General features: G+C 44.0%; 1 protein-coding gene across 3 annotated transcripts in view; it reads left to right on the top strand.

The window, feature by feature from the left end:
- The window catches only part of SNED1 (sushi, nidogen and EGF like domains 1), a 152,930-nt gene that overhangs the window by 42,258 nt on the left and 84,464 nt on the right, over positions 1-26,208 (top strand). For 2 of the 3 annotated variants that reach the window (XM_038749193.1, XM_038749195.1), the window contains exons 2-9: positions 9,507-9,794; positions 12,084-12,224; positions 14,000-14,162; positions 19,331-19,456; positions 20,211-20,324; positions 24,810-24,923; positions 25,065-25,178; positions 25,435-25,551. In XM_038749193.1, coding sequence (XP_038605121.1) covers positions 9,507-9,794; positions 12,084-12,224; positions 14,000-14,162; positions 19,331-19,456; positions 20,211-20,324; positions 24,810-24,923; positions 25,065-25,178; positions 25,435-25,551 — 1,177 coding nt within the window. The remainder of the gene's footprint in view (positions 1-9,506; positions 9,795-12,083; positions 12,225-13,999; positions 14,163-19,330; positions 19,457-20,210; positions 20,325-24,809; positions 24,924-25,064; positions 25,179-25,434; positions 25,552-26,208) is intronic. The other variant, XM_038749194.1, reaches the window with a different exon arrangement.

The following is a 26,208-nucleotide window of genomic DNA, read 5'->3' as shown; positions in this document are numbered from 1 at the left end:
GAGCCTACAATCTAGAGGGGGAAACAGACATTAATATAAATAAATTAATTATGGCTCTGTCCATAAGTGCTATGGGGCTGAAGGTGCTCAAAGGGGTCAGATCCAAACGCAAAGGATCTTCCAAACTTTCTGTTTTCACACCAACTCAAAATGTTTTTAGCATCCGACAGCTCCGAAAGAAGAGCTACTCTACAGTGGTCGCAAGAAAACGGAGAAAGACATGAAAAACACGTTTTCTTTCATCTTTGAAGATGGGGCCACCGACAGGGAAATTTGCTTATGGTTGCAAATGTGGTTGAAAAGGCCCCTTCTGGGATGAACATGCTAAGACTGCCTGGTATGCTGTTTCCAGGGCCTAGTGTTATTCCCATTTTGTTTCAGTTTCATGATCCTATAAAAAGGGTTTTTTATGGTATTTTTAAGTGCTTACTATATATGTACTAAGCACTGGGGTAGATAAAAGTTAATCAGGTTGGACATAGTCCCTGTCCCACAGGGGGCTCACAGTCTTAACCCCATTTTACAGATGAGGTCATTGAGGCACAGAGAAGCTAAGTGACTCACTGGAGCCGGGATGCGACCCCAAAGCCCTTCTGACTCCTAGGCCTGTGTTCTAGCCACTAGGCCATGCTGCTTCTCTAGCTTTATATGAGAAGGGGCAGAAAGGGATGCCAAAAAGAAAGAGGGAGTCAGGTTTTTAGAGCAGGTCTCTAATGTGGTTGCTTTGAATTAGGATTCAGGTGCCCAAAACCTGAAAATGCCATCACCATAGATGCAGAAAACGATGCCCCCAGCAAAACTGTGGGCTAGCCGCACCAGCAGAATGACTGCCAATGAATGCCTAAATCTAAATCTGTACCTTGCATCGCCAGTGCATGATTTAGAAAGTCAAATTGATGAGGACCTGTATTATTTACATGCCAGTACACTGAACAATAGACCCACTCTTCTCTGGAACCCAGTCGATAGCAAGTAGCTTATTTAAATTTGAAACATCAACCTCGCTGCTGTCTATTTATGGGCTACCCTGGCTGCTAGTTAAGTGTTGGAACATCTGTCTTTCCGATTTCCTTGTGGAGTGAACTGAAAGTTCCCTGTTATCATTCTCGCAGACAGAGGATTTGCCTAATTTATAAAGGCACTCATTTCTGCCATAACACGTGTTTTCAATATGCATTTTGGTTAGAATGTGAGGAGAGGATTAGAGAAAGTTCTTCCAACAATGTGAAGCTCCTTATCGAGGAAATTGGACACATGCAAACTGTCAAATGGATGAGTTCTACTGTGTGAGTTTTTCTGAATGCAAGATTTCCCAAGAATGCGCTCTTCACATTCTTGTAGATACGAGTGCACATTAGGATCTATCCATTCCCAAAGGCACTGGTTATTCTCATACAGCACTGGAACTATTATGAATCTCTGATGCATAAAATAACTAATTAATATCCTAAACCCGCTTCAGCACTACATCCCAGACTTGGGGCTTTCTATGAGTGAAATTTGATATCTCCCTTCTCCGGAGAGAAGCGAATCTTGAAATCCCAACATCACTTTGTTATTGCACCACCCAAATTCGTGCGGTGATGAAGTGATTCGAACAGGCTCCAAGATTCATGATGAAAACCAGTTTCTCATCTAGAGTGCCTGTTGCTGAAGTATCAAACTTCCTTATCATCATCATCATTAATGGTATTTTTTGAGTCCCTTCCTTGTGCAGAGCACTGTACTAAACACCTGGGAGGATACAACAGAGTTGGTAGACACAGTCGCTGCCCTCAGCGAGCTTCAAACATACCAGATTTCTCCCAACCTACACAAACTTGGATGTGAAAGAGTAAAATCTGGGCAATTCAAATGTGTTGATATTCTCCCTAAGATCCTCAAGTATAACTGAGTTCACGGAGGGATAAGCCAGCTTTTTTGTTTTCAGTTGGAAACGGTGAGTTTGAAGTCCTTGATATCCAACGGATATGCAGGAAATAACTTGTGCGGAGTATGGGGGAGATGAATAGCTGGTTTACCTCTGCCAGGATTGCAGGAACTGGAGGAATTCCCAGGCTGATTATAAGTTGCTTGAACCATGTGTACCAGCTGATTTCCAGAAATTTTATTTTGAACTGTAAACATTTTTGAAACGTGCCCATTTTTCCTGATATTTGATTCCCAGTTCAATTTTAAAATTCTTCTAGACAAAAGCATCACCTTTTCTCTACTTTTTAATTAAAACCGGTCTTTACAATGCTGGGCTTCAAAATGCTAAATATCTGGCCCAGCCCATTTTAAAGAATATTTCTCATTTTCCTCAATAACAGCGGCTCATTTTAGTATCCCGGATACTTTACAAGCTGCATCGTTGGCCAAAATGGGTACCGCAACTTTGGTTTTACAGCAAGGAGAGCACTCAATCAATCAATCAATCAATGGTATTTATTGAGTGCTTACTGTGTGCAGAGCACTGTACTAAGTGCTTGGGACAGCACAATACAACAGAGTTGGTAGAGACATTCCCTGACTACAAGAAGCTTACAGTCTCTTCCTTCCCTGAAAGGGGCTGTTCACTTTTCTCTCTCTAAACTGGCAAATAACATGGCTCTATTATCAAAACTTAACAATAAGAATAGTTATAATTGCATCTGTTAAGCACTGGCTACATTTCAAGCACCGGTCTAAGTGCTGGGATAGATATAGGGCTATTAGTTTTGACACAGTTCTTGTCCCATTTGGGGCTCGCAGTCTAGGTAGGAGGGTGTAGGATTTAATTCCCATTTTTACAGATGAAACTGGGGCATGGAGAAGTGAAGCGACTTGCTCAACAGCAGACGAGTGGCAAATCTGGGATTAGAGCCCAGGTCCCCTGACTCCCAAGCCTGTGCTGTTTCCACAAGGCCACGCTGCTTCTTGTCAGAACACTGACCCATACATTTTAAATGAGAGCTGGTTCATAATTTCAGGGAAAGGAAGTTTCCACGATCCGGAGGCTTTGGCAAATGACTTCAAATCCCTTCAAAGCCTAATTCTCATCAGAGGGTTTTCCATGACATTTCCGGTATTTCCGGGTGTTATCCAAGTCGGAAATACCAAAGGAATAGTTTTTCTTATAGTATTTCCTCTTCCTGTACCAGCAAGGACTAAAACAACACTTTAGGAAAGCTAACCACGTTCCCAAACAATGAAAGGGCAGCTTGGCCCAGGGTGTGAGGTGAGCATTTTCTCTGAACTACATTCCACAGCCCTCCCTGTCCCGTTCCTTCTTCACCTCTGCGGTGATCATGGCTCTGACCCTTGCTAACCTGACACATGTAACTAGCTCCAGGCTTGGAAATGGCTAATCCTCACAGGGCCCGACAAAGGGCCTGGGCAGGACTAATTCTGCGCAACTGTGCGCTCTGTGAATGATACCCTCCCCTTCACCCAGAGTTGGCCTCTCTGCTGACCACGACAGGACGAGAATGGAGCTGAATGTAAAACAAGGCCTCCAGAGCTTGAAATGCTCATTTTTCCTTCGTTGGTCTCCTCCACCCTCATTATTTACCGAGCTCCGAAACCATCCTGTGATCTGTGGTCAGAAAACCCTGGCTAGAAACCATTTCCCATTAAGTTGACTAACAACCCTTCCACTGGCTAAAGACAAGATTTCTTCATTAGTTCAAAAGGGTGGAGCCAACAATAACAACCATCACGATAACTGAAAGGAGCAGAGCACCTACGTTTAGTTTTTAATGTACTATCTGTAGGCTATCAGCACCTAAACCGGTTTCCCCCAGAATGACTGGTGTCTTATGCTGGCTGCATCTTGGGAACGTTTGTGGATTCTCTCATTCCAGATGTGTGAGCTATGTTTTTGGGAACAGGGCAGCAGAAGGCTTTGCAGTGTGTCACGAGGACTTCCTCGGGGCAGGTGGCTGCTGAAACCTGATTTGCTTTTCACTGTCATTGGCTCTTTCCAGATGTTGCTGGACTCAATTAGGCTATTTCTTTGGCTACCAGATTTAGCCAAACACAAGACCCCTCGCAGCTTAATGTTTATACTTTCGTGACTGAAGCCCTGCTAGCGGACTCTGGCTAGTCACCTCATCCCCGGAGTTGTAATTCCTTTCCAAACCACAGAAATTGAAGGAGGTTGTGGTTGGGCCTAGTGGGTTTGATCAAAAAGACTTGTTACACCCTCACTGAGTAAGCTCCCCAAGCATAGCTCATCCTGGGCTCCAATTGGGAAAATTAATTAATCCTTTATTCTCCTGGGGAATGGCCCCAAACCTGCTTGGAGCCTCTCTCTCTCTCTCTCTCTCCTTGCTTCAGGCATGGTATTGCTGTTTCCAAGCTGTGAGGGACTGTCTCTAATTCGTGTAACTTCCTTTCCCTGGAATTTTGAACTAGCTCTCACTTAAAGCTCATGGGTCAGTTCTCTGACAAGAAGCAACGTGACCCTGTGGAAAGAGCACACGCCTGGGAGTTAGAGGATTTGGGTTCTAATCCCCGTTTTCTGCTGTGTGACCTTGGGCAACTCACTTCACTTCTCTGTGCCCCAGTTTCCTCATCTGTAAAAATGGGGATTATATCCTACTTCCTCCTATCTAGACCGTGAGCCCCAGGTTGGGCAGGGACTATGTCCAAACTGATCACCAAAGGCCATGTTTGGGCCCAAAGCACTGGCTCTAGCTGAAGTTGACGGAGCCGGGAAAGTTTCCGGGGACCCATCCAGACACCCAGCACTGAGGTCTCCTTGCCTTGGAAGCAGAGAGGGAAGCAGGTATGATTAGTCAATCTGTTGAACCAATAAAGCATGTGTGACACAGCTTTGCTGCTAAAGAAGTTGGCTGGAGCAGGAGGAGGGGGTGGTAAGAGGGTGTGTGAATAAGAGTAGCCAATATCCTTTCATACTCAAAAAACATCCTAGGAGGAGGTGACGCCTGGGTTCTAGCACTTTGTGGGCAGGGAATATGTCTACTAACTCTACTGCATTGTACTCTCTCGAGAACTCTCTGCACACAGTAAGAGCCCAATATATGCCATTGATTAATTGATTGACTGATTCTGACAGGGCCCAAGGCAATCTGAGGGCAAGACAATCTGATCAAATTTGATCTTAAGTATTTACCGTGTTCCAGAATCGGGTGTGGTGTTTTTCTTTCCTCTACTCAAATATCCCCTTCACCATCACTTATGCCCTTTCTTCTCTCTGGCTGTTTCTACCTCTGCCTCATTCCCACAAGATACGCTTTCTTCCCTGTCTCTTTCTGTCTCTCATGCTCTATCTTTGCCTACCTTTCCTACGAATGTTAAAAAGGGCATTCTAAATGACCAAGAACTGCCAAGAACAGAAAATTCACCTTATAGTATTACTTAAATATTTACTATGTTTCAAGCACTGGACTAACCACTGTGGTAGAAACAGGGTAATCAGATCAGACACAGTCCTTGGTCCCAAATATGGCTCAAAAATCTGAGTGGTTGGGAGAACAGGCTTCTTATCGCATTTTACAGAAGAGAAAACAGAGGTACTGGAAAGTTAAACGAGTTGCCCAAGGATTCATGCCTAGCCATGGTAAGGGCTAGGGTTAAAACCTGGGTCAACTGATGTCCTGTCCCACGTTCTTTCCACTAGGCCATGCTAATTGAAGTTCAGTCAAATCAAGTGAACAAACCAGCTCTACTTACTGTGGTTAAGACATAGGGTTAACATTAGGTTTGGATTAATGATAGGGTTTGTTTAGGCTTTGGGTAAGGTTTAGGGGTAAAGGAAATATGTGAAGTTGGATAATTGAATAATAACTGTGGCATTTGTTAAGGACTCATTATGGGCCAGGCACTGTTCTAAGCACCAGTATATATACTAGATAATCAGGTCAGACGCAGCCCCTGTCCCACATGGGGCTCACAGTTAAATGGGAAGAGGGAAACTGGTATGTTGCCGATTTGTATTTCCCAAGCGCTTAGTACAGTGCTCTGCACACAGTAAGCGCTCAATAAATACTATTGAATGAATGAATTTAATCCCCATTTTAGAGATGAAGGAACTGAGGGACAGAGTAGTTAAGTGACTTGTCCAAGGTCACAAAAGCAGATGGTATCGTTATTATAGTGTTATTATTCTAAAGAGCCTATTCCAGTTAAAGAAAAGTCAGGCATAAACTGTTGGTGCTCTTAAGGTTCAGAGACTTGGGCTTTGTGAAAATGGGAAAAACAATCAGGACTTGGCTATCAGTCAGGAAGAGGGTAAAAAACAAAGAGACATAGTTCTCCCACACCATAACACCAAGATACATCTGCACCTGGAATAATGCATACAGTTTTAGTCACGGTTTAGCACACGCTAGAGCTGGAGAAGGACTCCACTCTAAATAGATGAAGGTTGAGAGTAAACACGTTCGAAGTTTTACAAAATCTCGAAGGGCACAGAGAGGGTGAAAGCAGAACTGCTGTTGATCAATTCCAACAGTACCAACATTAGATGGCTCTCAAAGGAGTTTCAGGGTTCAAAGCAAACAAAAGGAAAACTTTTTTCATAGAGCAGAAGGGGAGCATATGGAATTCATTACAACAGGAAGTTGTGCAGGCAGAAAATGTCAGTAGAGTCAAGGAGAGTTTGGTTAAATTAATAGAAGTGGAAAAGAGGTGCACAATGGATTGATAGAGGGAAAGTTGCAGCTATAAAGAGAAAAGTTAGGGGGATGTTTTCAGACTAGAGGCACTTATGATAGATCATAAAAGGATTATTAAGGTCTAAGAAGATAGAGGAGACTTTTTCTACTTCACTTACTGTGAGGGTTCCTGTAGACAAGGCCGACATGGATAGGCCTTGTCTATTACTAATTTTGTAGCAGCTTATATCCTGGGCTGCCAAGGGTACTGAGATTGCATGATGGTTTGCCCATTCATCACTCATATATATTCCAGGACTCAGAAATACGGTATTTCAAAGATTTTTTTGAGTAGAGGAATCACATTTCCAACTCAGTTCAATTTCTGGGTGTTAAATGTTTGTATCTACAAGGTTTAGTTAACATTCTCTTGCACTAATTGCTTATTGCTGAATAAATGTTTGTTTGGGACTTCCTGCAAATGCAGTCTTCCCTGAAAAAGGGAAATTGAAGGTGCCAATCACCAAATAATAGGTCTATGGGGCTGGAACCAAGTACAACAGAAAGTGTCCAAAACCTGTTTTAGTCTGCATGCCCTTGGCCGGTACTAATAGTATTTATTAAATGCTTGCCATGTACAGAGCTCTGTGCTCAGTGTCGGACTACTTTTGCTACTTTTTGGTCTATTCCCTTTTCACTTCCAAATACACTCAGTTGAGACATCCTTCGAACCGGACCTCTGATCGGCGTTTGGAGAAGGGAATAGTATTCTAACCAGTAAATGATAAACTGACTTGAATGGAAATAATCTAGTTTACAGAAAAAGTCAAAGGTACTGCCATATTCATGCTTCTTTTTCATACTAAATAGGTTTGCACTCCGTATTTCCAAAGTACTTTGCAATATTTATCCATGTATACAGTAGTCAGGCGAAAGCAAATCACCTCCAGAAATGGAAGGTGTCCAATCAACAAGCTTGATGGGTCTTAGGGTGGAAAAGAGAATGCGGGGCCGAAAGGAAGAGGAGATGAGAGGAATGTGAGAAGGCTTTATCAGCTTTATCAGCTGTCAAAGAGCACTTCAGCTTGAAGGGATATAGATGTTATTATCCCCATTTTACTGAGGCAAAGAGACAGGCCCACAGCCATATTCGCAGGCCAGTGGACAATCCTTTGGGCTACTTGGCATTTCAGAATCACAAGACGTGCCCTCCGAAATCAGGACTCATTTTATAGAAATGTCTGGAAACCTATAATAGATCTAGAAAGTGTGGCAAACATGTAGAGGACTTTTTTTGTAAGTAGTATTTGTTGAGCACTTGCTATGTGTCAGGCACTGTACTAAGCACTGGGGTAGACACAGGCTAATCAGTTTGGACACAGTCCATGTCCCACGTGGAGCTCACAATCTTAATCCCCATTTTACAGATGAGGTAACTGAGACACAGAGAAGGGAAGTGACTTGCCCAGATCAAGCAGCAGATAAAGTGGCAGAGCTGGGATTAGAAGCCAGGTCCTTCTGACTCCAAAGTCTATGCCCTAGTCACTAGGCCAAGCATTGTTTAGTATCTCAGGGCTTTTGTGACAGGAACAGGACAGACATCAACCCCATCTACCTACTTCTAGCTCTGCCTGTTACTGCAAGCTCCGCAAGAGCGGAAGACCATGTGTCTTTTACTCTTATTTTGTGTTTCTCGTGTGGCTAGTATAGCTCTCCATATTCCTAAAATGGGCACTCAATAAATACTGGTGATGATGGTGATGATGATGATGATAACGGCGATGAGGGTGAGTCGTCCTCATCCTAACTCCAACCCCAAGTCGGACAACCTTCAGAGTCCCTCCACTGTACTATAGCTAGGAGAAGCCTCGGTTTCCAAGCAGTTCCCAATCGATCCATTTGATTGAGGAGAGGAAGAAAGAAAATCCCCCTCCCCGCCACCCCCTTCAACATAAAAACTTGACTATTTAAAGAAAGGAAGCTGGGCCAGATTTCCGCAGAACTCCTGCCTCCTCTCCCAGGTGAGGTGGGAACAGCCCCAGGGAACTGGGCCCTGTTTGTTTAAGCCGCTGCGGCCGCTACAGTTTTCTCAGCTGTTCCTCCTTCCTCTGGCCCATCTCCGCCAGGAGAACAGGGTTTGGTTTGTTCTGCCTCCCTTCCTAGACCCCCAGGCCACGGTCCTGCAGCCCACACCTCATTCGCTGTGAACAAATGGCAGAGGTTGTCAAGGGGAAGGTGGGGGTGGGAAGCAGATGGGGACAGATGATGAGGGATACGGGAAAGCAGGAGAGGGAAGAACGGCCTGTGTCCCTCGGCGCTCTTTTTTTTTTTAATCTGCATGCCATGTCCCGCGTAAGAGAACAAATTCACACTTCAAAGACCAGGAAGGAAAAGCTCTCAAATATTTATGAGGGAAAAAAAATGTATCATCGGCAAGAACTGAACCCATTTACCGGAGCAGTTCGCTCTCCCGGGCCTGTGGTCTCCCACCTATTTGATCAGCTAAAGAAATGGAGTTGGCTCCAGATGTGGACGGCTCAGGAAGGAAAAAGACACGAGGAGATAAAGGTGTTTGAGATTTAGAGACGTCTAGAAAACATTTTTCCCTGGCCAAGGTCTCTGTGGGGCAGAGGTGGAATTAACGTTTGCCTGTTAGACTACTTCCCCTTCCAGTCGGCAATGGGTTCAAATCCTGCCTCTGCCACCTGCCTGCTGAGTGAACTTGGGTGAGTCGTTTAACTTCTCAGTGCCTCAGTTATCTCATCAGTAAAATGGGGATTGAATGTGAGCCCAACGTGGGACATGGACCGTGTCCAACCTGATTACCTTGTATCTACCCCAGCGCTTAGAACGTGCCTGGCATTTAACCGATACTACAAAGAAAAAAAATTTCAACCTTGATATTGGATTTTTGGTCCTTTCTAGGTGAACAACAATGGAATCATCTCCTTCCTGAAGGAGGTGTCTCAGTTCACACCGGTTGCCTTCCCCATCTCCAAGGACCGCTGTGTCGTGGCTGCTTTCTGGGCAGATGTGGATAACCGGCGAGCCGGGGAAGTGTATTACCGGGAGAGTAAGAACCCAGCCACGCTGCGGAGAGCTACTCAAGATATTAGACAGTACTTCCCAGAGTTCACGGACTTCTCTGCACAGTGGGTTTTCATCGCCACCTGGAACCGAGTGACCTTCTTTGGAGGCAGCTCCTTTTCCCCTGTGAGTTTTCATCATTTAGCCAGGGGCGGGAGCAGAAAGTAACATACTGGGGCATCGGTCCCAATGTCAGAGGGCTGCTCACCGATTTGACCAAGCGTTAAAGTTGCGAGACCTGCCCCGGTTTAACAATGCCACGGAACTCGGCTTGTGGGCAGCTGTTTTCCCTTCCCCGGGTTTGAGAGATCAAAGCAGTAAAGTTTTTCCATCAAATATCCAAAGATTGCCTTTCACCCACAGAGACCCCTCTGCCACAGATGGATGCAACCAAGCAGACTCTCTTTTTAGCGCCTCTTTCGGGTAGTCTAGTAGAATTTTGTCACTTCACTCTTCTGGGGAAGGGAATTTCAGATGAGGCTATTTCCAGCCAGTCCCAAATCTCCCTAATCCAATAGCCCAAATGAGAACCTCTTGTCCCTTTAGACCACTGTTCTTGCGAGAGATGCTGAGATGCCTTCTACTAAGCCCCAAAGAACCAAAGGGTCTGTTTTAAGGATTTGGAAAGGGTGGGAAGCCCCGTACTGGAAATGGCAGTCAGCAGCCATGCCTTTGAATAGAAACACAATCCATTTAAGGCAGAATAGTGTAGTCTTTTCAACAAACATGTCCCGCCCAATTTGGATTGAATCCCACGTCATGGTCAAGCACTGACTAAAATGGTCCAGTCTCCAGAGAGAGGAAACAGTAAATATACAACAGCTCAGTCACATGAGAAAGGTAGCAAGTCATAAGAAAATATCTGGGTTCATTCTTCCTAGAGGCTCTCTAGCATCAAATTGTCCCCTCCACCATTGGTCTGTGAGTGTCGTCTAACTTTCTAGAAAGGAGGTGGGTTGCTTCTTTTTATCTGAGAAGTCTTACCCTCATTCTCCCTCATTTCTCATCATTACCACAAACAGGAGAATGATAAAGCCCTTACTTAGGAGTTGGGCTTGTTTAGTGCTGAACAGACAATAGCAGACCCCCTCACGTGGCATTCCCGTAGAGGTCACAATTCTGCTTCCTGGATGGAATGTGGATTTTACTTTATTTACAGAATTTTGCAGAGATATTTGACAGCGGTTGAAATTCTCTTCAAAGTATTATACTTGGGCCTTCTTCATAAAATTCTGCCATCATATTCTCCTCCACCCCAAGTAGTATTTTCCCCATCCTATTCTACCACCATTCTGCATCACCTACGCACTTGGGTCTGTGCCCTCTAAGCCCTTTAAACTCACCTTACCCACCCCCCAGAGCCCCCAGGTACATATCCATAATATTCTGTTGCTTCCCCTGTCTGTAATTTATTTTAGAGTCTATCTTCCTGACCAAATTGTAAGCTCCTTAATCAATCGATGGTATTTATTGAGTACCGTACTAAGCACTTGGGAGAGTACAACAGAGTTGGTAGACGTATTCCCTGCCCACGAGGAGCTTGCCATGTAGAAGGGGAGATATTATAATACATTTTTGAATGTTATAGATGTTGAGGGGCTAAGGGTGGGTTGAATAGAGGGTAGGGACCGTGTCTACCAACTCTATTGTATTGTAATCTATCGTATTGAGAAGCAGCCTGGCGTAGTGGATAGAGCACAGGCCTGAGAGTCAGAAGGTCATGGGTTCTAATCCTGGCTCTGCCACTTGTCTGCTGTGTGACCTTGGGCACGTCACTTCACTTTTCTGTGCCTCAGTTACCTCAACTGTAAAATGGGGATTGCGATTGCGAGCCCCATGTGGGACAGGGACTGTGTCCAACCCAATTTGCTTGTATCCATCCTAGCACTCAGTACAGTGCCTGGCACATAGTAAGGGCTTAACAAACACCACAATTATTAATTATTACTATTATTATTATTATTACTAGAGAAGTAGCATGGCTCAGTGGAAAGAGTCCGGGCTTTGGAGTCAGAGGTCATGGGTTCAAATCCCAGCTCTGCCAATTGTCAGCTGTGTGACTTTGGGCAAGCCACTTAACTTCTCTGGGCCTCAGTTACCTCATCTGTAAAATGGGGATTAAGACTGTGAGCCCCCTGTGGGACATCCTGATCACCTTGTAACCTCCCCAGTGCTTAGAACAGTGCTTTGCACATAGTGAGTGCTTAATAAATACAATTATTATTATTACTATTATTCCTACCAGGCACACTTTGGACCCGCATCAGGTCAAGTGCCCCTCATAATCTTGTCTCCATTATCTTCTCTTTTTTTCTTTCTTACTCCTTGGATTACTCTTTCCCTCTCCAAGGTCCCTTTTGTTCCACGTCTGTCCAGTTAATTCTTTTTACTTTCATGCTTCTCCTTCCTTTGTAGGTAAACACCTTCCAGATTGTCCTCATCACAGATGGCAAACTGTCCTTCACCATCTTCAACTATGAGTCTATCACATGGACTACTGGCATGCACGCCAGCAGCGGGGGGGATTTTGCTGGTTTGGGAGGCATTGCTGCCCAGGTAGGATCAGTACCTGACCCTGATGCCCTCGGGAACAACTCACTTTTCCCCTCGCTTGGTTTATTTTTCTCTTTCACTGCCTATTTCCTCACTAGAATTTAGAAACAATTCTAAATTGTCAGAATTGAGAGTCAGAGGTCATGGGTTCTAATCCCGGCTCCGCCACCTGACAGCTGTGTGACTTTGGGCAAGTCACTTCACTTCTCTGAGCCTCAGTTACCTCATCTGTAAAATGGGGATGAAGACTGGGAGCCCCACGTGGGACAACCTGATCACCTTGTATCCCTCCCCAGTGCTTAGAACAGTGCTTTGCACATAGAAGGTGCTTAACAAATGCCATTATTATTATTAAACAAATGGACTCTTTTTAGAGGTTGTTCAATATCCGTGTGTTCTCCCACTCCTCAAGGTTGTGAAATGTTTCTAGGGCTGTATAGGAAGCGTCGTTATGCAGAAACCACCATTCTTTACATTGGCCGAAATCTCTTCATTCCTTCCCTCCCCAACCTCGGACTTGAAGAGCAGCGACGGCAGTGAACCGAACTCTCGTTCTTGTTTTCATTCCGTCCCTTTGTTGTTGTTTTAACTGGTGCCCAGTCGGATGTGTGAATTTGTGTGACTCTGTCCCTGGCATTCTGCCTGCCCTCCTCTGAGAGTCTCCAGAAAGCAGGAAATCACAGGTGTAAAGGAAACGGATGCGTTTTGAATCCCACGATTCAAAAGAGCGGATTTTGTGATTGTAAACAGAGCGGTAACCACACAGATTGGGTGCCGTGCCCTGCTTTGGGACTGCCCCGCCCTAACACAGGAGGGATGAAAAGTTGAAAAGGAAATATCAACTGAGCATCAGATGAATTTTCCAGGCTGGACATTAGGGAGGGCCCGAGGGGAGCCTGCTTCCCCGGGGTGGAGGACTGCCAGGGGGGAAAATGGGGCATGAGTGTGGGGAACCAGCCATGCTTTCTGCAAAGATGTAGCGGACTCCCAGTGGGATGTCTGTCCCACTCAGATCCCCAGAACCCATCACATCAGCCAGCAGTTTTGCAGGACTACTGGGAAGATCCAAGAGCTGAGGTTTCTAGACCACTCGGCTCCCCCAGAGAAAGGTGCTGGATAAATATCGCATCTCAGCCACCCAGTCAATCCACGGTGTTTTCCAAAGAGCCAATAGAAACAGGAAATCGAAGTAGGTGTTGAGTGGAACCACCGAAAAAGAACAAACCATAATCTCTGCTCTAGAGGAGGCAGGATACACACGGATACACAAGCATAAAATCCAGGGACCAGCAGAGAAATCAGCATGGCCTAGTGGAAACAGCATGGGCCTGGGAGTTGGAGGACCCGAGATCTAATCCTGGCTCTTCCAATTGCTTGTTGTGTGACCTTGGGCAAGTCATTTAACTTCTCCGTGCCTCGATTCCCCCAACTGTAAAATGGAGACTAAACCCTACTCCCTCCTACTTAGACTGTAAGCCACATGTGGAACGGGGGCTGCGTCCAACCTGATAAGCTCGTACCTATCCCAGCGTTTAGAACAGCGTAAGCATAACTGCTTAGAAATACCACAGTGTAAAAAAATCTAAACGGATGCAAACGATCCAAAGCAACAGAATCATAGATGCTGAGGCTTGGCTGCAGTGGACTCAGATGGGAAGTTTACCTGTCGTATTTCTGTTTTCCTTTAGGGTGCTGGTGGGCAAATAAAGTACGTCCTCTCTCTGTCTGTTGTCTTCTTCCCCTCGTGGAGTTTTCACTCCCTGCCTTTGTCTTCCCAGGCAGGCTTCAACGCCGGTGATGGGAAGCGTTACTTCAACATCCCTGGGTCCCGCACCGATGACATCGCAGACGTGGAGATGACGACAAATGTGGGTATCCCCGGGCGCTGGGTGTTCAGAATCGATGATGCCCAGGTGCAAGTGGGGGGCTGCATCAACACAAGTAAGAGGACAGCCGCTAGGGTTATTCAAACAAAATGTCTTCGATCCCGTTGGGGGAAGCGGGCGGGAATTTGATGTCCTGTGTAATTCCAGCTCCCATTTTATCGTGAAATTGGAGCAGGGTCCAGGTGTGCAGTTGGACTGATCACAGAAAGATGTTAGGGTTCGAGGGAAAGTCTTTGAATCAGCCTAACATGTGGCTGCAATAATACACCGATATTAAGTACCTTGGATTTATATAAATGGCCTTTCTTACAAAGAGCTCAAAGCACAAATCAGTGGCTTCTAATCCTGGCTCCCATACTTGTCTGCTGTGGGACTTTCCTGTGCCTCAGTTACCTCATCTGTAAAATGGGGATTGAGACTGTGAGCCCCACATGTGACAGGGACTCTCTAACCCCAGTGCTAGTATAATGCCTGGTACATAGTAGCTCTCGACAAATACCACAGTTGTTATTATTATCATTATTATTAATCAATCAGTCAATCAATCAATGGCATTTATTGAGCACTTACTATGTGCAGCACACTGTACTAAGCACTTGGGAGAGTACAATACAACTGAATTGGCAGACAGGCTCCCTGCCCATCACGATCTCATTTGTTCTTGCTATATCCTTGAGAGGTTGAGAAGGCAAGTATTATTATCTCAAAACAAATGGGAATATCAAGGCCCAGAGAGGGTAAGTTACTTTTCCAATGTCACACAGTCAGGAACTAGAACCAATCCAGATCTTTTCCCATTCCACTGTGGGGCCAATCATTAATTAGTTAAGGAGCAATTATTTTAGTTCTTTAAAACCAGTGATATAATGGAATGCATTAGCGGGGAATAGATTCAAGGAATTAACACAGTGCCTTGGAGGGAAAAATAAATGGAGTAGAAATTCAGGAGCCAAATGTGTCTGATTAAAGCAAGGCACTTTTGATTTGTTACACAGTCTTCAAAAGGGTATATTCCATCTTTTTGACCTCAGTTTCTTTAAAATGGAAGTCACCCTGGAGAGTCCTCTGGTAGAACAAGGGAATTAATCATAGCTCAATGGAAAGAGCCCGGACTTGGTAGTCAGAGGTCATGCGTTCAAATCCCGGCTCTGCCAATTGTCAGCTGTGTGACTTTGGGCGAGTCACTTAACTTCTCTGGGCCTCAGTTACCTCAACTGTAAAATGGGGATTAAGACTGTGAGCCCCACGTGGGACAACCTGATCACCTTGTATCCTCCCCAGCACTTAGAACAGTGCTTTGCACATAGTAAGCACTTAACAAATACCATCATCAATTAATCGTGCGAGTTAAGGGCTTTCTTACCTTTGCCTTACAGAGATTAGGTGAGAAGAAAGTTACTAACACAGTGTGATATTTGTCTTTCTGTGATTAAACGAGTAATTCATTCATTCATTCATATTTATTGAGTGCTTACTGTGTGCACAGCACTGTACTAAGCACTTGGGAAGTACAAGTTGGCAATATATAGAGACAGTCCCTTCCCAACAACGGGCTCACAACCTAGAAGTAATGCACACTTTTTCCTATAATGGTTTTCAGAGATCATCAAAAAATATGCTCTGTAATGAGAGAGAGGTTAAATAACACTATTTCAGGCTTCCAGTTCAGTACATACATACAAAAATGAGCTAAAAATAGGGCTTCGGAAAGGAGAAGCGATAAATGGTCAGATTCATTCATTCATTCATTCATTCAATCCTATTTATTGAGCACTTACTGTGTGCCGAGCACTGTACTAAGTGCTTGGGAAGTACAAGTCAGCAACATATAGAGATGGTCCCTACCCAACAACAGGCACACTTTTTCCCATAATGGTTTTCAGAGATCATCAAAAAATATTATGTCCAGCCGTAATGAGAGGGAGGTTAAATAACACTATTCCAGGCTTCCAGTTCAGTACGTACATACAAAAATGAGCTAAAAATAGGGCTTAGGAAAGGAGAAGCGATAAATGCTCAGATGATAATTGAAAGCAGATGGAGAGTGAACAGAGGCTAACAAGAAAAGCAGCATGGCGCAGTGAGTAGAGCATGGGCTTGAGAGTCTGAATAACCTGGGTCCTAATCCCAGCTCTGCCACTTGTCTGCTGTGTGATCTTGGGCAAGTCACTTAAGTTCTCTGGGCCTCAGTCACCTCATCTGTAAAATGGGGATCAATACTGTGAGCCCCATGTGGGTTGTGTACTGGATCCAACCCAATTAGCTTGTATCTACCCAGAGCTTAGTACAGTGCCTAGCACATAGTAAGTGCTTAACAAATACCATTAAAAAAGTAAAAACGACTTGTAGAGAATTCATTCATTCATTCATTCAATCGTATTTATTGAGCGCTTACTGTGTGCAGAGCACTGGACTAAGCACTTGGGAAGTACAAGTCGGCAACATATATTGTCCCTACCCAACAACGGGCTCACAGTCTAGAAGGGGGAGACAGACAACAAGTGTGTTGAGTCATTCTATCCTAGGTTCTGTAGATGTGCAGCGCTTAGAACAGTGCTTTGCACATAGAAAGCGCTTAACAAATACCATCATTATTATTATGAGTGAGGGAGCAAGGCTGATTTGGAAGGGAACCTTTTGTGTTTCAAAGAGTTACTTGCATTCTTGTCAGTCAGATCAGGGGTGAGGTGTTCTCCTTTCTTTGCATATGAAGAACACAAATGATGATATTACACCCTCTTACACGAGGCCTGGGAAGTCATAAAGACGAGGGTAGCAGTATCTGAATCTAGGATCATTGCTCTGGCCTTGCAGAGCTCAGACTAATTGCAAAGAGGAGCAAATATTCATGTTGCTGTCTTTTGGGTTTGAAACTGATCCACTAGGGAATATTGAAGGTCAAATGGAGGCTTGAGAGAAGAGTAATTTTCTTGAGTACACTGTTAAACAGAAGGGAGTTTGGAGGGGTTGTTTTCTTTTTAAGGTATTTGTTAATCTCTTACTGCATTCCAGGCATTGTAATAAGACCTGGGGTTGATACAAGCTAATCAGGCTGGACACAGTCCACGTCCCATGTGGGACTCACAGTCTTAATCCCCATTTTACAGAAGAGGGAAAGGCGGCACAAGAGACTTGCCCAAGGTCAAACAGCAGACAAATGGAGGGGCTTGGATTAGAACCCAGTTCCTCTAACGTCCAGGCCCATGCTCTCTCCACTACACCACACTGTTTCTCTAAAAAGGTTCAAGATATGTTAGTTTAGCACTTTCATGGGTGAATGATACCTGACCTCATAGAACTGGGAAAGATAGCATAGAAAAGAGGGTGTCAACCTATCAATCAATCAATCAAATCAGGTGTATTTATTGAGCACTCACTGTGTGCAGAGCACTGTACTAAGTCCTTGGGAGAGTGCAATATAAACAGGGTTGGTAGACACATTCCCTGCCCACAAGGAGCTTAGAGTCTAGAAGGGGATATTCAAATAAACCTAGAAAAATGTAGGAAACCTAGCAGCACCGCAGCAATCAAAACAAGAGAAGTTAGTTTTCCTAAAGAACCGGGAATGACAAAAGAAGAAACAAGTAACTCTCCCAAGCACTTAGTACACTGCTCTGCACACAGTAAGCTCTCAATAAATACAACCGAATGAAGTAACTGCAAGTTGTTTGTAGAGCCTTTCTTTCCTTAAAAAGAGTGAATTATTGCATTTGACAGTCAAGGTGGAAGTGGAAAAGACAAAGATGCTCAGGAGATTATAAAATGAATAATATGGGAGAGAGTAAAAGTAGTTGTCAAATCCCTCTTATCAAATAAATGATGTTGGGTCCCCTTTTTATAATGGAAGTGCCATAGAAGCCCAGAGTTGGAAAGGACCTCAAGGTCATCTCTTCCAGCCTCCTGCCTTTGGGCAGGTGAATGATTAAATCATCTAGGATAGATGGTTTTCTATTTCTTATAAGGCCTCCAGGGTTGAAAACTCCCCAACCTCTCTCAGTTTAACCCTTGCCTGAGTTAAAGAAGAGTTTGGATAAATCCATGAATGAGATAGCTTATTAGAGGGGAGAGTTAGAGCCGTGAGAAAGTACATCCTTAACAAAACAATTGATTTGGGGGGGACAAAGGTCATCATCCCGTTCCCCCAAGCGTCCTAAATTGCTACTGTCAGAAATAGACTTCTGGGATGGATGAGCCGTTGGTCTGACCCAAGATGACTCGGTTAATGTCCTCATGTTCTTACTTTGGGGAGTAATTTGGTTTGGTTGGGATGAATGTAAAATATATAAATACTAGTCATGTGGGCCTTTCTTGTTGGAAAAGTAACTGAATGGTAATATTCAAAGTTATGAATGCTTTTTATCATTTATTAATGCCATCAAAGCATTTGTTTCTGACCAGTTATTAGTGTCCCCGTCCAATGGATTAACCTTCCGAATAGTTGCACAGAGTTAAAGGAGATGAACTTGATTTTTCCTAAGTCCCTGGAGTCACCATCTAGGCAGTGTCTCTTTCTGAGGCAAGAACTTAAACCAGTGAAGTCTGATTTCCTATGGATCAATGAATGTCCTTTGGTTTCATTGACAGCAACTGAGTCACATAGAGATTTTTCTCCTCTATTAACTCTATGTAGCTAGTCACGGTTGGCCAATTTCCAGCCTGGCCGGATCATTCATTCATTTGTTTAACCAACTGTACTTAACACAGAGGTCAATACTGGAATGTGGTTATAGAAACTGTACAACGAATTACTGGTCAAAACAAATTTGGTCCTTTCTTACTATATTAGTGGATGCAGTGATTATCAAGTGCAAAAGACTTCCAGTGATTTTCAAATTCATAAAAGGTCTCGTTACCTTCCATTACCATCACTGGGAAATTTTTGAAGTTCTGAGTTCAACATTCCATCAAATTTGTAGGTATCCCAAGGCTTGAGAGGCTGCCCAGGCCATCTGATTTTATAGGCCTTCTTTCCATAGGAAATCAGTCCGGAAACTGAGAAAATCAAATGTCAAATCCAGCAAAATTCATTTAAAGTATCCTGACTCCCCTGGAGTTTGTTGTATAGACTGGTAAAACTGAGTCCATAAATGAGCCAGCATTTGTTTGTTTTCTTGATTGACTGAAGAATGTCAGCTACCTGTCCTAATTTGAATTCAGCATATTGCAAGAAATATCAGAACACAACCTGCTTATATTGAAAGATTTCCTGCTTTTTGCCTGCAGCCTCTGTGTGTTTGACACTTCGTCCCTGTCTGAACGGAGGGAAATGTATTGATGACTGTATTACTGGAAATCCCTCATATTCATGCTCCTGCCTTGCGGGCTTCACAGGAAAGAGATGCCATCTTGGTAAGTATTTCTCAGAAAAGATTCCTCCAGAGGAAATTTCTAGTCCTCTTCCTCTATTTTCCTTTGCTTCTCTTCCTCTTTTCTTCCTCCTCCTCATCCTTTAATCAATCAGTTAATCAATCAGGGGATTTTTTTGAGTGCTATTGTGTGCAGTTTGCTGTATTTAGCACTTAAGAAAGTACAATACAATAAAGTTGGTAGACTCAATCCCTGCCCACAAGGAACTTACATTCTATATCCTTTCTATCCCCTCCTACTCCTCCACATCCTTCTTTTTTTTCCTCTTCCCTTTCTTCGCCCCCTACATACACACTATCTTCTCTTTGGTACTCCTTTATGGGATGCAGCATGGCGTGATGGATAGAGCATGGGCCTGGGAGTATAAAGGTCCTGGGTTCTAATCAGGCTCCTCCAGACATCTGCTGTGTAACCTCGTGCAAGTCACTTAACTCCTCTGGGCCTCAGTTACCCCATCTATAAAGTCATTCACTTTTCTGTGTGCCTCAGTATCTTCATCTGCAAAATGGGGATTAAGACTGTGAGTCCCATGTGGGCCTGGGACTGTTTCCAATCTGATTAGCTTGTATCTACCCCAGTGCTTAGAACAGTGCTTGATACATAGTAGGTGCCTAACAAGTACCATGATTATTAAAGAAGGGTCACTTTGGCATTAGCCATTTTTTTTCCTTTTCTGAGGTGGGAGGACTGACTAGGGTGTTTCCTTTCCCTAACCTCCCCATCTCATCTCTTTCAGATGTGAATGAGTGTATTTCCCACCCATGTCAGAATGGAGGTACATGCATCCACGGCATCAACAGCTTCAGCTGCCAGTGCCCGGCAGGATTCAAAGGGCCCATCTGTGAGACAGGTGGGAAATACTGCCTAAGTTGACGCCCCAAGAGATCACATTTTGTTGATGAAGTTCTTACGAGAGTCACGGAAATATTGTTTGGAAATTTGCCCGGGTCGGGTTACTTATTCTCTGGCAGTTTTTGGATTAAAACTGGGCTAAAATGGTCATTCTGACATTCTAGTTCTTATTTTTTCTCACCCATCTGCTGTCACTGGCCCACATGCCCCACTACAGAAGTTTTCAGCTAAACGGCAGGAAGCAAACAGAGCTAGGGAAAGCTCCTTAGGGGCAGGAATCATGACTACTAACTCTATTGTATCCTTGCAAGCACTTAATAAAGTGTTCTGCACTGAGCAAGCACTCAATAAATACTAGCGATTGATCTATTAAGGATAATGTTGTTCAAATTGTGCTTCAATTCAGCACTTAGAACAGTGCTTGGCACATAGTAAGCACTTAACAAATACCATCATCATCATTACTGATCACTGGGCCCTCTTTTTTCTCCCTGATAATAATGATGGCATTTATTAAGTGCTTACTATGTGCAAAGCACTGCTCTAAGCCCTGATGGCCCCAGAACACTTTCTAGAGGAGGTTTATTTCATTCTCTTTCAAGTTAATCATCACTGTCTACCTGTGATGGAGGTAGAGGGTCTACCTGTGATGGAGGTAGGGGGTTAGACATAATTATTCCCATTCTACAGGTGAGCAAATAAGCATAGAGAGTTGAAATGACTTGCCCAAAGTGGTCCAGTGAAAATCAGTGTGGCCTAGGGGCTAGATCATGAACCTGAGAGTCAGAAGAACCTGAGTTCTAATTCTGGCTCTGCCATTTGTCTGATGGGTGACCTTGGGCAAGTCACTTAGCTTTTCTGGACCTCAGTTACCTTATCTACAAAATGGGGATTAAGACTGTGAGCCCCATGTGGGACAGGGGCTGTGTCCAACCTAATCAGCTTGTGTCGACCCCAGTGCTTAGTACAGTGCCCGGCACATAGTAAGCGCTTAACGCACACCATGAAAAAGAGTGACGCATAGACCAAAGAGGGAGTCCCAATTTCCTAGCTTCTCTTCCGCAACTCCAGGAGTGCTCTCCATTGTCTGAATAGATTGGTCTATTCTGAAGTTAATCTTAGTTGACACTGCGGTTTCTGCAGAGATTAATGTTTCTGGAAACCTGTCCAAATTGGGACAATCGACTCTTACCTTCTGGTAGGACACCTTGATCCCAAATGGAAGAAAGAGGTGCTCAATCAGAGTGTGGCCAGAGACCACGGGCAATAGAAGAGAAACACAAAATGTCTTAAAAAAAAAAGCAAAATTATTTCAGGTTAGCCAGTGCAAACTGCTTCTTAGTCATCACAGCCTGGAAAACAGATATCCCCAGACAAGCAACAGAAGCTGAAGTCAGAACTGTTTAAATCCTCTTGGCTATAACTATATAAAAGCCCAAAGCTATCTGCTCACTCTCCTGGAATTTTGTGGCAAGAAAGTGGTTGCCTTCTTCCAGAGAGGAAAACAGTGTGTGTCTGACCTCTGTGGCTGACTCTGGTCCCGAATGGAAACAAAGAGGCAATTCCCGGGCCATCCTTTGAGACCATCTTTCTCTGTAATGAAATCTCCCTTCCCTTTTTTTTATATAAATCAAAGTAAGCAAACTTTAACCCTGAGTGAAGACATGGCCTTTGTCATCCTTCTTGGCCTCAGAATTTCATTTATTGATGGGCTGTTTGCTTTCGCTGTTCGATTTCGGTCTTTGCATTTACCACTCAGAGAGAGAATCTGGACAGCATCAGCTGCCAGGGAGAAAGGGACATTATGGATCCCAATTACACCTAGCATGCCTCTTAAATCAGAAGAAAATGTCAAATCTTTAGTTTCCCCCTTGAGTCATCCTTGGCTGATTTCTCCTTCTGATTTTCCCTTTAGTCCCTTACTTCTCTGTCAGTCATTTTAGTGATTAAATCCAGGACCGATCCAGCATCCTTTCTGCCTTTCTCACTGATAAGGAGCTTAGCCTCCCCTCTTTCCAGTTTACTCATGAGCTCAGAACAATCATCAAGAGCCAAGTGTCAGATTTTTTTTTAATGAAATTACCACAACAAGCTAGTCTGTGGCTCACCTAATTTTTATCCAGTGACTTTAAACAGTCAAAAAATTAGCCCTTTTAATGGAGCTGTTTCTTCCAGCAATTCTAGCCACTAGATTATACAGGCCCTCCTCCCACTGGATGTTGCCATTCTCTGCTTAGAAAGCACACGAGCAAAATGAGAGTCAAACTAATCAGGTGACTCAGAAAAGTTCATGCTGGGAAATAATGGTAGGGCTACAACTGTTGCAGAGGTGTGGCAACTGAGGCAGCTGCCATAAGGAGCCTCACCTGGGCATCCTGACAGAGTGGTCCCCAAACCTCCCTACCATAAAGAGGGAAAGAGGTGGAAGCCAATTTTGCTCAGCTTGGAAATGGCTGGAAGAGAAGAAGCAGCGTGACCTAATGGAAAGAGCAGGGCCTGGGTTATGGATTCTGATTCTGGCACTGCCATTCGCCTACTGGGTGACCTTGGCCAAGTCACTTAACTTCTCTATGCCTCAGTTTCCTCACCTGATCCCTGCTGCTCTCTAGCTCTACTCACTCCATTTGTGACTATTCTGAGCAAAATCTCCCCTAGACATTTCCCGTCTCTCTTGAACAAGTCAGTTCACCCGAGACAGTGAGCTGACCAAGGCCACTGAGAGTTCTCTCTGCTAAGCTGCTTCAGCTGGCCCACACCATTAAACATTGCCTAAGACAGCCAGCCCAGAACACCTGTGAGATTCACTAGAAAAATGATTTTGCTCCCGTGCTTTCCCTGCACATCTGTTTGAGGAGATTATGTGGTCATATCTACCTAAAAGCATAAACCACCTGAAGAGGGGAATCTTCTCAAGCGGCTTACAGTTAGACAGCCCTTTACCAGACAGGTTACTTGGGCATTCTCGCTAATTGAGGAAAGTGCAGAATTTGTGACTTGCAAAGAACAAATTCCAAACACTGACTTAATATCCCTAGTATCACTACCCTTTCAACTATTCAGGCACTAAACAGGGAAAGGAATACTGTGGCTCTTAAAAGCAGCACTCCTTTAAGCCCAATTTAAGCCATTTAAACCTGGTAGATGAGAAAGGAAATGCGATGGTGGGATTTTTGAGGAGAGGGATCATGACCGCTAACTCTATTGCGGTCTTAGTACAGTGCGTGGCACACAGTAAGTGTTCAATAAAAATTGTCGATTGAGTCTTTGTTGCTTGCTAGAAATTATGATGCTGATTAATTATAATAGCACCAAGGTACACAATTAGAAGGAGCATAAAATGTGATGTCACCAACAACTTTCATGTTTGGCTGGTTGTGTCCGGACTATAGTGATAAAAAGAACTTCCTAGTTAGGCTGGCCATGGAGTGTCTGGGGAAAACTGGTGCATTAGGATCCCATTCCAAACTCCGATTCCAAACTTGGGCACTTAAAGTAAGCAAGAGCCACTGAGGGCCTTTGTCAAATAGCTTCACCAATTTAGACAAGACACAATTTTCTAGAGTTGCCTAAGTGCATTTATAAAAATCTGGGATGATCGCAGTTTAAAAGGGGGCAGGGATTGTGTGTGTGTGTGAGTGTGTGTGTTAGGAATTATTAGGAATAAACTGACCGTAAGCATTAGGTCAGTTTATTCCTAATAAGTCTAAATGTCATGATAATTTGGATTGTGATCAAAGAAGCAATTAAAAGATGAATGATTCATTGAAAATCTTACAGTGAGAAATCAGAAATCTGGGCCGTTCATTCTGGATACAGTTTACACCAAGTACTCTGACCCCCACCCTCATGGTTGCATAATTGTGACTCTTCCAAAGAAACTTGTCATTCGCAATCATTTTTATTTACTACTTTCTATTATCCCTGCAAGAGCGAGTTCAGCACTGTGGGCCTATTTTACGGAAGAAACTGGCTAGGAAATCTATTCACACAGTTAATGAGGTAATGAGGAGGAGAAGCAGTGTGACCTAGTGGCTAGAGCACAGACTTGGGAGTCAGAAGTCATGGGTTCTAATCCCGGCTCTGCCATTTGTCCGCTGAGTGACAATTGAGCCATGCTGAACTTGTTCAGTCTCTCATCTCTTCTGCACTCTCTGGTTTTCCTGGAAATCTATTTTGGGGAATTTTTGAAAGTACAAGTGTCAGGTAGATGTTTTCTTAACCAGGTGTTACGGATGGCAGTGAGGATGACAAAGAAAGAGAAGGGGTGGCTTTGGGAAATGTGACTGAGGCCAATACAAATTACAAAGGACAATTAGAACTTTGGAGGGCATAATGATTTTTGAAAAGAGCTGGTATAAACCATTGCTTCAATAAACCTTGCTTCCTCTCTAGCTTGGCTTGGAGGTACAGCAAGGGACTTGTTTTACCGACTACTTTGCTGAGATGATTCTTTTTTTTTTTTAATCTATGACATAATAATCAGTGGACTCCCCATGTGACACCAAGGAATGCCAAAATGGTGGAGAATGTCAGGCAGAAAATGGGACCGCTGTGTGTGTGTGTCGATCAGGATACATGGGAGAAGACTGCGAAATCGGTAAGAAATCGAATGGGTAGGTCCCTAGTGGACAGGGGAAAGGTCCATTTTTACAGCACTCTGAGTACCAGGCGAGAGAGAAGAGGGATTGACCTGGAGGAAATTTAATGATTTTAGAGATTTGTGATTCTTCCTCTTCAGATATAAATGAATGTGACTCGAACCCATGTCTCAATGAAGGACGATGCATTGATTTGGTGGATAATTACACCTGTGAGTGTGTGGATCCTTTCACTGGACGGCACTGTGAGACAGGTAACCAGCTTTCTTTGGCACATTAGTCAGACCGCCCTGAAATGCAGTTAGTCTCCCTCACCCCATTTTTCCCCCTCCAGTTCATCCGCAGCTGACCCTTCGCTTTCCATCTGTCTCTCTTTCTCTCTTCCCATCTGTCTCCCATCTGCTCTTCTGCCTCCTCAGATTTTCTGGGCTGAGACCGGTCCCGCCTCTTGTGTCGTTGGCGCTGCTAACACCACTCAGCTACTCTGAGGCTTCCTCTTTTCTGCTCTAGATCCCTCCTCCTGTGAAGAGAGAAGCTGCAGGAACAGACAGACCTGTAACTATATCAGGCCTGGACGCTACGTCTGCATATGCTCCCCTGGTTACTATGGAAATAACTGCCAGTATGGTAAGCGATAGAGAGTCCCGCCCAACTCAGGAACCAAAATCGTGCAATCCCATGGCTAGATCCCCTCGCTACACGAATTGAAACAACTGGATTCCTGCCAATCTGGAAATCGCGAGCCCAACTTTCATCGGGCCTAAAGTTACTCTTTAGAAGTCGATTGGGCACTTTAATGAATACTGACCATTAGAGAAGCAATATGGCTTGGTAGAAAGACGTTGAAGGATGTGGGTTCGAATCCCTGCTCCACCACATGTCTGTTGTGTAATCTTGGGCAAGTTGCTTATCTGTGCCTCAGTTACCTCACCTGTAAAATGGGGATTAAAACTGAGCCCCATGTGGAACAAGGATTGAGTCCTACCTGATTACCTTGTATCTACCCCAGAGCTTAGAACAGTGCTTGGCACATAGTAAGCACTTAACAAACACCACCATCATTATCATCATTAGTAGTATTATCATTATTATTATGATGATGAGAGAACTTATGCACTAACACACTCATCTGTGCCCCTCCTAAAGTTTCTACTTGCTCCCAGAGAGTAACCTTAGGTACAGTGAAAACTGGGTTCATTTGAATAAAAAGAAACGGTGACTAATAATTAATTACTTAATCTTGCTTAATAAATAGCAAGGCTGGAAAAGTGCATTATAAAGAAA

This window comes from Tachyglossus aculeatus, chromosome 7 (assembly GCF_015852505.1).
Source record: "Tachyglossus aculeatus isolate mTacAcu1 chromosome 7, mTacAcu1.pri, whole genome shotgun sequence".
Classification (NCBI taxonomy): domain Eukaryota; kingdom Metazoa; phylum Chordata; class Mammalia; order Monotremata; family Tachyglossidae; genus Tachyglossus; species Tachyglossus aculeatus.
The sequence above is the reverse complement of the archived record's forward strand: the minus strand, read 5'-3'. Positions and strand labels throughout refer to the sequence as shown.